At 41.6% G+C, this 11502-nt stretch overlaps 3 protein-coding genes across 3 annotated transcripts; all 3 read left to right on the top strand.

Annotated features, from left to right (window-relative positions):
- The first annotated feature begins 651 nt into the window (after nt 1-651).
- LOC109627902 (leucine-rich repeat-containing protein 74A) lies at nt 652-4634 on the top strand. The gene is made up of 13 exons (XM_069535289.1): nt 652-880; nt 1117-1292; nt 1366-1473; nt 1575-1668; nt 1856-1905; nt 2004-2085; nt 2202-2287; nt 2371-2565; nt 2659-2754; nt 2875-3018; nt 3219-3323; nt 3606-3691; nt 3884-4634. Exons 1-13 carry the CDS (start codon nt 772-774, stop codon nt 4491-4493), a joined length of 1941 nt encoding a protein of 646 aa, XP_069391390.1. The 5' UTR covers nt 652-771; the 3' UTR covers nt 4494-4634.
- A 646-nt stretch (nt 4635-5280) lies between these two features.
- On the top strand, nt 5281-7071 carry olfm4.1 (olfactomedin 4, tandem duplicate 1). The gene is made up of 5 exons (XM_020084725.2): nt 5281-5334; nt 5449-5622; nt 5713-5925; nt 6002-6149; nt 6231-7071. The coding sequence occupies exons 1-5, from the start codon at nt 5281-5283 to the stop codon at nt 7061-7063; spliced, it is 1422 nt and encodes a 473-aa protein (XP_019940284.2). The 3' UTR covers nt 7064-7071.
- A 2049-nt stretch (nt 7072-9120) lies between these two features.
- olfm4.2 (olfactomedin 4, tandem duplicate 2) lies at nt 9121-10882 on the top strand. Its single transcript, XM_020084726.2, has 5 exons — nt 9121-9177; nt 9266-9433; nt 9525-9737; nt 9868-10009; nt 10089-10882. The coding sequence occupies exons 1-5, from the start codon at nt 9121-9123 to the stop codon at nt 10880-10882; spliced, it is 1374 nt and encodes a 457-aa protein (XP_019940285.2).
- Nucleotides 10883-11502: the final 620 nt, after the last annotated feature.

Below are 11502 nucleotides of genomic sequence, written 5' to 3'. Positions count from 1 at the left end.
TAACTGTAATACAACTGCCATCAACAATCAAGCAATCCACCTGCAGTTCCCTCCTTTCACATTTGATCTGTTGTCTGTGTCAGGTATTGATAAAGATCTATCAATCAACAAACTAGTAGGATGATTAGCCTACAATCAAAATGATGCAGTTACTGTTTAAGGCAGGACACTACAGGAAAAAACATTGTTTTTTCATGCACTAGTCAATTTTGAGATTTTGGTTCCATGTCTTCTTTCACTCTAATGGAAAGAAAACTTCCAAAAATACCGATGGTGTTTGTTTTACCCTCTGTCGGTCTGCATCAGTAGATTTCTCCTGAATTCACCAAGCTGAACAAGCTAATCTGCATAATCAATCAAATACACAATTTCCTATTTTACTGCACATAGCTGCTTTGTCGTCAGTAAATACAATCAGTCAGATGACAGTTGATGTCGTTCTTGGACATATCGTCCAGCTCCATGTGGTTGTGTTTTTTTTAATGCTCAAAACCACATCGATTCCCTTTGGCTGTGGCTCAGGAGGTAGAGGGGATCGTCCACTTACCGGAAGGCCCATGCTTCACTGAGTCATTCATTAATAATGTCACTATGCATGCCACGTTACCAGAGGGGTAGAATTACCTGCTGGACACCACAGGCCTATTTCATTTCACAGCACAAATCCATAAGGAACAAACAGGGATATTAACAGGGAAATACCCCAGCTGAGTTCCTCTTCAGTCAGGGAAATGGTTTCTGACAGTACATGAGCTGTGACGGCTGAATGCAATGTCAACATTGTCTTTCGAGTCCCTCTGCTTAAGAGAGGATGATTGTCCGTCGCCAGATCAGCCCCGAGGAGAGGAGTACGAGTTTGACACAGACTTGGAGTCTGATGGTAAGTAGCTACATTAAAATCCAATTCTTGGATAAATGTTTTGAGACTTTAAATACTGCTCTTATTGGAATGCTTTAAGCCATATACCACATAAAATACTATAAATCATAATGGTTGGATAAAATTGTAAGATTGCACAATAACATGACTTGTTAGTGTTTTTTTTACATGTGCACTACTTCTTTGTAAGAGCCCATTGAGTGACATTCATTTTGTATGGGGTTATTCATTTCCAGAAAACAAGGAGAGCAACAAGGAGACATCTGTAGCTGAAGTGTACCTGCAGGCCTGCAAGCTCGTGGGTGTGGTGCCGGTCTCCTACTTCATACGAAACCTTGACTCTTCAACCATGACCCTCACCCACCATGGACTGGGACCTCTGGGATGCAAGGCACTTGCTATAGCTTTGGTGGTAAGTTTAAAATGTCAAGCCTTTTTATGAAGTTAGACTTAAGAATTTCTGATAAGCAGCTGTTTTTATTTAGAGCGACATGCACATCAACACTCTGGAACTGGCAAACAATCACATTCAAGCTGAAGGAGCCAAGTATATTGTGGAAATGCTGAGGGCCAATTTCACCATCCAGCATCTGGTATGTATGCAGGACAGCAGAGCCACAACTAGAGGGCACAAGTGCTTTTCAGGTTACATTTACTTCAACTGTATCCTCACTAGCCTCTGTTTATTGTTCAGGATTTGTCCAACAACTGTCTGAAGTCTGCAGGAGCCGAGCATGTGGCTAAAATGTTACTGGACAATATTTCATTAAAATCTTTGAAACTTTCAGGTAATGAGCACATTAACAGCATTTAACATGATATTAGGGAGAGGTTACTTGGGAGTGTTACAATGAGTTTCATGTACCCACTCAGCAGAAGATTATAAAATGATCATAATAAAAAAACTAAGTATTATATTCATTGTTATTATTATGCATGTTTTCTATATTTAAACAAATAAAATGTCCCCAACAGGTAATAGATTTACTGATGATGATGCTAAATACTTTGCAGATTCCTTCTTGGTAAGTTATTAAAGCAGCTCTAACAAACCCTGTTGGTTTATTTGCTTTTTTATTTTTTATTTTTTTTTAAACCATGTTGAAAATCTTTTTCCATTTAGATCAATTCCAGAATTAAGGAACTTGACCTGAGCCATAATGAATTTTGTGGAAAAGGAGGTGAACATTTGGGTCAGATGTTAGGTACAGTAAAAATTCACCAATCTTAACGTCTTTATAAATGTGATCCATTGCATTGCATTACTTTCACAGTGAATATGTATGTATATATAAGTTTGTCTTAATGTCCATTTCTACAGCAAACAATGAAGGTCTGGAGGTGCTGGACCTCAGCTGGAATCATCTGAGAATGAAAGGGGCTGTAGCTTTATCTGCAGGACTCAAAGTACGGCTCTATAAGAAATGAATGTCATCACTGACTTCATATGTAACATTTGATCACATGTACTGTACATGATCCATATGTAGGTGAATATGATGTTAAAACACCTTGACTTATCATGGAATGGTTTTGGAAATGAAGGCGCCCTGGCCATGGGAGAGGCCCTAAAATTCAACAGCACCCTGGTTCACCTCAACCTCAGCAACAACCGGCTCACCAACGAGAGCGTCGGCATGCTGTGCAGAGGCCTGGAGTACAATGACACACTCCGAGTCCTGCTGGTGGGTGGACAAAGTCGTATTAAGCCAACACACATGATCAGTATGGCTGCAGATGCATTGTAATATGATGCTTTAATCCTTAAACTCCTGCAGCTGGCGTACAACTCTATAACAGTAGAGGGAGCACTGGCCTTGGTTACTGTGGTGAAGAACACACCTAGAACTGCCCTGGAGGAGATAAACATGAGTGTGAGAGACTGATTTTCGTTTGATCACAAACAAGTCAAATTAGCTGTGAACACAGCTGAGTTTTTATCAATATTAATCAAATATTGCACTATTTCCCCTTTTTCTCTTTTTACCAAGCAGAACGTGCTCGTAAATGAGAACTTTGTGCATCTGTTGGAGGTGACGTGTCAGGAGCATCCTGGTCTGGATGTACAGTATGGAGGGGTGGGGGGCTTCATAGCTAAGAAGCCGCCGAAACGTGTCAATCCAATGAAGATCATCCAGGTCTGTGTAGTCACATAATGAAAATGAGTGGACCTTAAAATCTGAAATGGTTATGTTCTATTGTTTTAAATTGTAATCTCACATTTCTCACGTCTAACAAATGTTCTACTCACAATAATTCAGATGAACTGTCAAATAGCCGCATCTTCATCTCTAATTTGTCTCTATGTGTTTAATAATAATTGTCTGTTTTTCAAAAGGATTATCTGGACCAACGTAAGCTGCGTCTGTGGGATTTCTTCAGGAACATAGACAAAGACGGCACCATGCGAGTCCCTGTCACCGACTTCAGGAAGGCCGTGCAGGTTTTCCCCAATAATTGTTGATTTACTGAGCAGCGATATGAATCAGTGACATTTACATTAAGAGGTGCACCGGTGGATTTCAGTGACAGAATACTATGAGAGTGTCCTCTGAAATCATCCATGATGAGGTCTCATTCAATCCTGTTCACATCTGTGTCCTGATGCTGATCATGGCTGGCATAAAGCACGGAACAAATCATTACAATCCTGTAGTAAGTTCAAGTAATTCACTGATGCACTGCATGAAAAAGTATTAACTCCTTCACTTTTTTGTTGTGACAGCAATCAAGCATTCCTTTGGATCGATACCAGATTGAGGAGCTGATTCAGAGACTTGATCGTGACAGGACAGGGATGGTGGACTACAGGTGAGCACATACAGTGTGCTGCTGTTTCATTTTACCATAAGATGGTGCCTTTAAATTCCAGCACACAGAAAAAAGTGTGTCTTACTTATGAGCTGCAAAATCGTCCTGATCAAAAACATGGTGTATACGGCACAGAGGAGCTGTAGTAAATTGGTTGCAGTGCTGTAAAACGTATCTGATGTTTCTGTGCAGGGGATTGGCAGATACCAGGAAACAGATGATGAGGGATCACCGCCGCCAGCTGAGGAAGGTTGAGTCCCGTCAGAAGAAAGAAAAGCAAAAAAGCGACCGCATCCTCAAGACGTTCCAGAAGGCCGTGGAGGCAGTGACACCCCACGGCTCCATAGTCATATCTCCAGGTGCTGCCAAGGAGGACTCAAGTGGCCCGCAGCAGTTCTCTGCCACCCCCCTCAGCTCCTGGCACCACATTGTCATGTCCAACAGCAGTCGTTACTCTGTCACCAACCTGAGCAACGAGCATGTCCACCTGCCAATGTTAGGAGGCAGTGCGTCTTACCGTCCAACCACTTCTCTGGCGATGCGCTCCTACTCCCAGCCCAACCTGCTGGATGACTCCCCGTGCTCTTCCCCATGCAAGTCTATCTCCGCTCAGGGGATACGCTCTGATCCAGAAATGAGCCACAGCAAACTGAGCCCCACCGCTAACCCCCTGACCAGATCCCGGCCGGCTCTCAACGCCAAGAAGACAGAGGGTAAAGCTAAAACCAAGAAAGTGAAAAAGAAGAAAACAAAGAAGCAGGAGGAGAAGGGCTCAAAGAATCCTAATCAAACTGTCAAGTGACTGTCAATGAAATGTTCTGATTGTTTCTATTTGTCACCACTGGCTTGTGATCGTCACAGTTATTAAATAAAGACAGATTTTCATTATTTATCTTGTCTATAATGGGATAGTTAAAAAATGAAAATTCACTGAATTTTTCTTTTGGGGTGAACTATCCATTTAATTGCAATGGCACTCAGTAGAGCACATAGCAAGGCCCAACAGTCCCCTCAAGAAACCACATTTAAATTCACTACAACTGGATTTTTATTTAGGAGCTGCACCAAATTACACACAATCACAAATATCAGTCTCCTGATGATTTCATCAAGCTCCCTGGAGTTTTTTCTTTCTGTCCAGGTCTGTGTCAAAGGTCGTGTCCCACATCCCATCCTTCTACCATATTTCAATAAAATCGGTAACTTCCTTGGCAGAGGTAGAAATATGACGATATAATAATTATGAAGATAACTTTAAATTTGATATATCTGTTTCCTGCTGAATAAGTTGGGCCATCTGAGGACACATCACATTTTATAACACTTGGGAACTCCGTCAGATGGTAGACGCACCCATCGGTGGTTCTTGGGATTGTGATGCACGCCCAAACTTTAGTAGACCATTTCAAACAAAAACCTGAGTATTTCATTTCTGTTTGCTGAAGATAAACTCAAGTGTCACAAATCTCAACTGTGTCTTATGGCTAATGATGCTGTGAACGAGACAGCTGCTGCGTCCTGCCAGATGTTGACACTGTCTATATTAACCCCGGACATTTAGCTGTCTCCATCATAAGCCCTGCACCAGAATGATCGGCACTCTGTGTATCTTTATGCTGCTGAGCTCCACGGCAGCCTGGGGGGTATGTATGGCATGACTTGGATTGACTGATGCATCTTTATTCTTTATATATATCTACATCTATATTCTTTATAGACTTAAGTTGATTTAATGTTCATGAGACCTATCTTTTCAGTCTGTGGGCCTGTGGAGTCAACGGGGAGTGAGGAATGGAACAGGAGGAGGAAGCAGGGACAGATGTACCTGTGATGCCTTCCTGCCCAGTTCAACCTTCCCCAACAGAGACCTGGTGGTGGTAGAGGAGACAGCTGTGGAGATCTCCCACCAACTGGAACACGAGATGGGCAAGGTATTCTCATACATACTGGAAGCATGTGCAGTAAAACGATGATGCATTAGTGACAGACACAAAAAGTTTCTAAAGTTTTTCTGATCTCAGCTGGAAGACTATGAGACCAAGCTGACTGCATATGCAGAAAGAATAATCCAGCTGACAGTGGAGATTGAGAAGATCGAGAAGAACCCTCATGACTACAATGACGCAGACATGGACGAGGTGAAGGTGGAGATCAAACAAGTTGAAGCTTTGGTTAAAGAGCTGCAGCTTTCCATCGCGAGCTCCACCACTGTCTTTGAGTCTCTGCACGAACAGGTAAGTACGGCGGATGGTGCTGTTGCAACTGCTGTCACCATTGGTTCTGACAAACTGTTGTCATGTTATGTTTCAGATCACAGCCATGGTAGAGACCCTGGACAGGATGGAGAAGACCTATGACAAGAACATGGTTCTGGTGACCCGCCGGGAATACATTAAGGTGCAAATGGAACTGGAGGAGTGCGAGAGACGCCACCAGGAGCTCTTCAACCCCAACATTGGTGAGTTCATTCACACTAACAGAAATGTCTGAATCAAGCCCTCTGAAGACTCATTTGATTCATTTCCGGTTCACTTTGTAGGTTCCTGTGCCCACAGCGGCATCATCAGGGTCAGCAAGCCCATTGTGAGCCAGTTGAACGCCCATCTAAACTCTGGCTACAAATTTGGAGGCTGGGGTAAAGATTCCAAGCCTGTTCCCGACAGAGAGTCTATGTACTGGTACTCTGGCTCCACTAGTAGCTCCATTTTTGAAATCAAGTTTTACACCAGCTATAAGAATCTAATTTTAAGAAACCAGTTCCAGCATCACAACTTACAGAGTGGCTGGAGCGGCACAGCGAACAATTTCATCGTCCGTGATAACACCTTGTATTATCAGATCAACAGTCCGTTCGGTCTGGCCAAACTGAATTTCACCACCTTGGAATATGAGTCCAGGGTGATTGCTAAAGCCAGCAACAGATTCTCCTACACCAACACCCCCAATCAAAACTTTGACTTTGCAGCAGATGAGACTGGCCTGTGGGTGACCTACGCAACGGAGGAGTCCAGCGGACTCATGGTCATCGCTAAAATAAACGAGACCTCTTTTGGGGTTGAGGAGGAATGGCAGACCAGCGTCTACAAACCAGGGGTGAGCAACGCCTTTATGGTGTGTGGCGTTCTGTATGCGGCCAGGAGAGTAGATTTCGAGACTGAAGAAATCTTTTATAAGTACGACACCCGCACCAAACAGGAGAGCCACATTAGCGTCCTGTTTAAGAAGTTCCAGGATAATTTCTCTAACCTGGACTTCAACCCCACCGACCAGAGGCTCTACATGTACAACGACGGCTACTATGTCAGCTATCATCTGTGGTTTAACCACACCACTAAAGCCACTGTTGCGCCTCCATTCCTCCTGACCTCCTGAACATTATCAGTGATTTACTGAAGTACACCAACTAATGAATGAAACAATGATTCTATCTCTCTGTTTCTATTTCTCTTGTTTTTTCATTTAACCCTTCTTCTTAAAATCTAATATGTGAATAAATACCTGAAGCATCATGAAATTGTCAGGTGTGTTTGTGTAAATGCTCATGAATAGAATGTATTACTTGATAATGACTGAAAATGAGAGTATCACTTCTACTATCAAGAAAATAAGATATGATAAAATAAAATTTAATTGATCCCACAGCAGGGAAATTCACTAGTTACAGCAGCAGTAAAATCAGAATGAGGTAGACAAGAGAAAAAATATTAAAAAGGAATAAAAAATACAGAACATGTTCATAATATACACTTTTCACCACAGAAATGTGTTTGTGTATAGAAAATATAGAAAAATATTAGGATGTAGAAAATATTAAATTTGTTAAAAGACAGTAGACACCTGGAGTTCAACTGATATTAGTTGACTGATGAACTTTTCTCTTCACTTGACCCATACATACATTCAACAATGAAGGATTTATTTTAATTAGGTGAACATTTTTAGGCAACTCTGTTCTGCTGCAATAAACATTTAAAAAGTGAGTTGTCTGCATGTCAGGGCTTTTTTTAAATTTTATTTGATTAGCTTAGTGTTAATACACAGGATAATAAATATTGATTGTCATTGTTATGCAGATGATACACAGTTGTATTTCCCCCCTGAAGCCTTGTTCCACCAATATTTCACACATCCTGCCAAGATGAAATGAAAAGGCAGATGACTCAAAATCAGAGGTGGTTATTATTACACACACTACTGGTCCCAGTACCAGTAGTATTAACAATCTTGACTGTCTGTCTTGTCTTTAAAGCGGCCTAAGAGATATTTTTGATTCTGAGATGCCTTTCAATGCTCAAGTGACCAAACTGGTGCAATCCTGTGCAAACATACAGACGTGCAACTTTTCACAGATGTTTCTTTTAGAACAGATTTGGCTTTTACATTGATTAAATGCATAATGTTCGCATTACAAGTTTATGATTAAAGTGTTAATAACTGTCACATCTGCAAACTTTACTCTTCAAAGTTGTGTCTTTGGCTTCATCAATGTGCTTAGGGGTGTGCATGGTGGTTTCATGGAGTTTGTGTCAACATTTAATTCAAATGTTGTTGGTGCACAACATTTGCTCCTTGTGAACCACACTGTTTAAAGACACCACCCAAGTCACATGCTTAAGATTACACAATTGACCATATGGATGAGGAAGCAATACAACAAAAGCAATTTGATTCCTATATTCAAAACAACAGTTAGAAGTGACTCCTGAGTCAATGTCTATACAGTTAGTAAGATCAAATGTCAATAAACTGCTTTTTTAAAAGAGATTCAATTACACTATACTAGAATGGCTCTTAGTAGAACTTATGCCTCAGTCAAAAGCCAACAGTCCTCTTAAATGTAATCAAATTGAATAAAGCTATATTCACACACTCATAGATCAAAGTCCCCGAACAGTGCCTGGATTTTTTCATCAAGATCCATGAATTATTCCTGGAGAAAATAGTGAAAATGTTAAGTTAAAGAAAGAGATTAAATATTCCTGGAATTGCCCCTGATCCAGATCCGCACCAAAGTTTAATGGGTTCTTTTGTGACCCATGCTACATCCTTTTAGCAAGATTCATGGTAATCTGTCCAGCAATTTCTTTGTAATCCTCCTTACAATCTACAAACAAACCAACCAACAACCAACGGACAGGTGTGAAAACATCCTTGCAGTAGGTCATTACAGTCGGCTAACAGGTCATAAACTTAACAAGGTGTTGCCGGAGTTAACTACACATGACATTTTTCTCATCCACACCCTGTGTCCTGATCAAATCTTAGACGTGGGCAAATCTTAGACATTGTGAATGTGTGTGTGTGTGTGTGTCGAGCTCAGACAATAACTATGGGAAGAGAGAAGGTGTCTGTGATGTTCTGATAAGAGCTGTCTTTAAAAACCCTCCGATCAAGTGTTTGAGGAGACATTTGAGATAAACAGAGACACGATGCTGCCAATTCTGCTGCTGCTGATTCCAGTCCTCAGTCCTGCTTTGGCCTGGATTGTAAGTGATCAACTTTTCTTTGATCCAATCGTGCAAATTACATAAAATCAAATTTTAAATAACATTTTCCTTCTTGATAATTTCACAGCCAGTGGAGGACTGGGAGTCTGGCAATGTGACTGCATCTGTGGGTGACTCGGGTCAGTGCGTTTGTCACGTGTATGTGCCAGACACCACCTTCCCCGCCGACCGGGTGCAGCACATGCAACAAGTCAGCAAAGATCTGATCCTAGAAATGGAAATCCAAATGGACAAGGTGCTCGGGGTCTGACTGATGGCATGATGGTATATATGAAAACATGTGCTGTGGTATAAACTTCATCATGTTGACTTATGTTTTTACTCAGATGGTGAGCTATGAAGGAAAACTGGAGATCTATCTGGAAGAACTGATAGGTCTGACAGATAGAGTGGCCATGTTGCAGAGCAGCAGCAACAAGTACATCAAACTGGACTTTGAGTTGCTCAGGAACGAGCTCCGAGAGTTTGACACTCTGGTGTCGCAGCTCAGAGACTCCATCAACTCCTCCTCACCCCTGTTCGACAGCCTGTACACTGAGGTGAGAAAGTCACATCTGAATCTGTGGCAAGAATCTAATGTTGGCACTGGGAATCATCTTGAACTTTTCAAGGTGTTGGATTTCAGTTTAGCCCAATTTTCATAAATTCTATTGATACATTTCTTTATAGATTCATAACATGACGCTCATTGTAAATCAACTGGAGACCTACGACAAGAGCAACCTGGACATGATCCGTATTGAGTTTGCCAAGCTACAGAAGAAGTTGGAGGAGTGCCAGAAGGACCAGGAGTTCTTCAAGCCAGATATTGGTGAGGAAGCTCATCAGAAGATAATCAACAAGATCACTTAGATCACCAGTTGTTCTTAACCTTTTCCTCTTTTTCTCAGGCAACTGCAACCACACAGGAATCATGAACATCAGCAAACCCATGGTGGTGCAAATGAACGCTCATTTGAGTGCAGATTACCAATATGGAGGCTGGGGGAAAGACTCCAAACCTGTCCAAGGCTATGAGTCCATGTTCTTCTATGGTGCATACAGAAATTCCCATGTGTATGACTTCTATTTTTACTCCGACTACAAGAAGCTGATTCTGAGGTCTGCATTCAAACACCATAGCCTATCATACGGGTGGCAAGGTACTGGTAACAATTACATTGTTCACAGGAACACTGTATACTACCAGAACAACTCGCCTTTCAGTATGACCAAGCTGAATCTGACAAGTTCCGAATACGACCACAAACTTATTCCAGCTGCCAGTCAGAAGTACTCATACAGATACGCAGATAACCAGAACCTGGACTTTGCAGCAGATGAAAATGGCTTGTGGGTAATGTATGCCTCAGAGGAGAGCATGGGTAACATCGTCCTCGCCAAGCTAGATGAGGAATCATTCAGCATCGCGGGTGTGTGGAACACTAGTGCGTTCAAGCAGCTGGCTGGCAACGCTTTTATGGCGTGTGGAGTCATGTATGCCACCAGGCCGGTGGATCTGAACACAGAGGAGATCTTCTATTCGTTAGACACAAAGACCAGGGAGGAGAAGCAGCTCAACATTCGCTTCCAGAAGTTTCAGGAGAAATACACCAACCTGGACTACAACCCCACTGAGCAGAAGCTCTACATGTACAACAATGGCTACTATGTGTCCTACAATGTGAGGTTTAACAGTGAATGATTCTTAAGCTTTGTGATCTAACGTATTGTGATTGGTGCGACTGATCTGTGTTCGCTCTCTTTGTCCCTGATGCTCTGTGACACTCTTTTCTTCTGAATAAAATCAAGCTGAAGCATTCAAATGATCTTATGGGTTGTTGTTTTTATATATAGAAATAGTGCCTACAACCTGTTATTACAGTGCAGGTTCCAGTTACTATCACCTTACATTTCCACTACAATCGCATACATTTTGGCAGAACAGGGCTCGGATGTTATGCATCTTTTAAAGCTAGGGTTGAAAATCTCAATGAGACTGCCTGACTGAAAAAAAAAAGTAATGATAACAAATTACAACAGATCTAAAAGACCACACATCATGCCAATTATATAACATAGAGTACAAAAGGTGCAAGTACTTTAGCAAACTGCAATAATCATATTCTCTTTATCTTTCAGTGTCAAGGTCAAAATAAACTAAATTCTCTGCTCTGCAGCTTGTGAGTGAGCTCACAGAGAATGTGTCAAACTAAAAAAAACTGTCTTGGTCAACTGTAATGTCTCCAGACTATAATGGGTGGTGACCCAAAAGACACACAAACAGCAAAATAAAAAAAGGTTGTCAGCACTCTGTGATTAACT

The sequence above is a fragment of the Paralichthys olivaceus genome, chromosome 12, assembly GCF_024713975.1.
Source record: "Paralichthys olivaceus isolate ysfri-2021 chromosome 12, ASM2471397v2, whole genome shotgun sequence".
NCBI classification, from domain to species: Eukaryota; Metazoa; Chordata; class Actinopteri; order Pleuronectiformes; family Paralichthyidae; genus Paralichthys; species Paralichthys olivaceus.
The sequence above is the reverse complement of the archived record's forward strand: the minus strand, read 5'-3'. Positions and strand labels throughout refer to the sequence as shown.

Bases quoted from the DNA above. Each gene is read 5' to 3' on its own strand.
- olfm4.1 (XM_020084725.2), top strand. From the start codon at position 5,281: ATGATCGGCACTCTGTGTATCTTTATGCTGCTGAGCTCCACGGCAGCC. The intron at 5,335-5,448 runs GTATGTATGGCA...CTATCTTTTCAG, and splicing joins GCTCCACGGCAGCCTGGGGG to TCTGTGGGCCTGTGGAGTCA. The intron at 5,623-5,712 runs GTATTCTCATAC...TTCTGATCTCAG, and splicing joins TGGAACACGAGATGGGCAAG to CTGGAAGACTATGAGACCAA.
- olfm4.2 (XM_020084726.2), top strand. From the start codon at position 9,121: ATGCTGCCAATTCTGCTGCTGCTGATTCCAGTCCTCAGTCCTGCTTTG. The intron at 9,738-9,867 runs GTGAGAAAGTCA...ATTTCTTTATAG, and splicing joins TCGACAGCCTGTACACTGAG to ATTCATAACATGACGCTCAT. The intron at 10,010-10,088 runs GTGAGGAAGCTC...TCTTTTTCTCAG, and splicing joins GTTCTTCAAGCCAGATATTG to GCAACTGCAACCACACAGGA.
- LOC109627902 (XM_069535289.1), top strand. From the start codon at position 772: ATGTCAACATTGTCTTTCGAGTCCCTCTGCTTAAGAGAGGATGATTGT. The intron at 2,086-2,201 runs GTACAGTAAAAA...CCATTTCTACAG, and splicing joins ACATTTGGGTCAGATGTTAG to CAAACAATGAAGGTCTGGAG. The intron at 3,324-3,605 runs GTTTTCCCCAAT...TTGTTGTGACAG, and splicing joins ACTTCAGGAAGGCCGTGCAG to CAATCAAGCATTCCTTTGGA.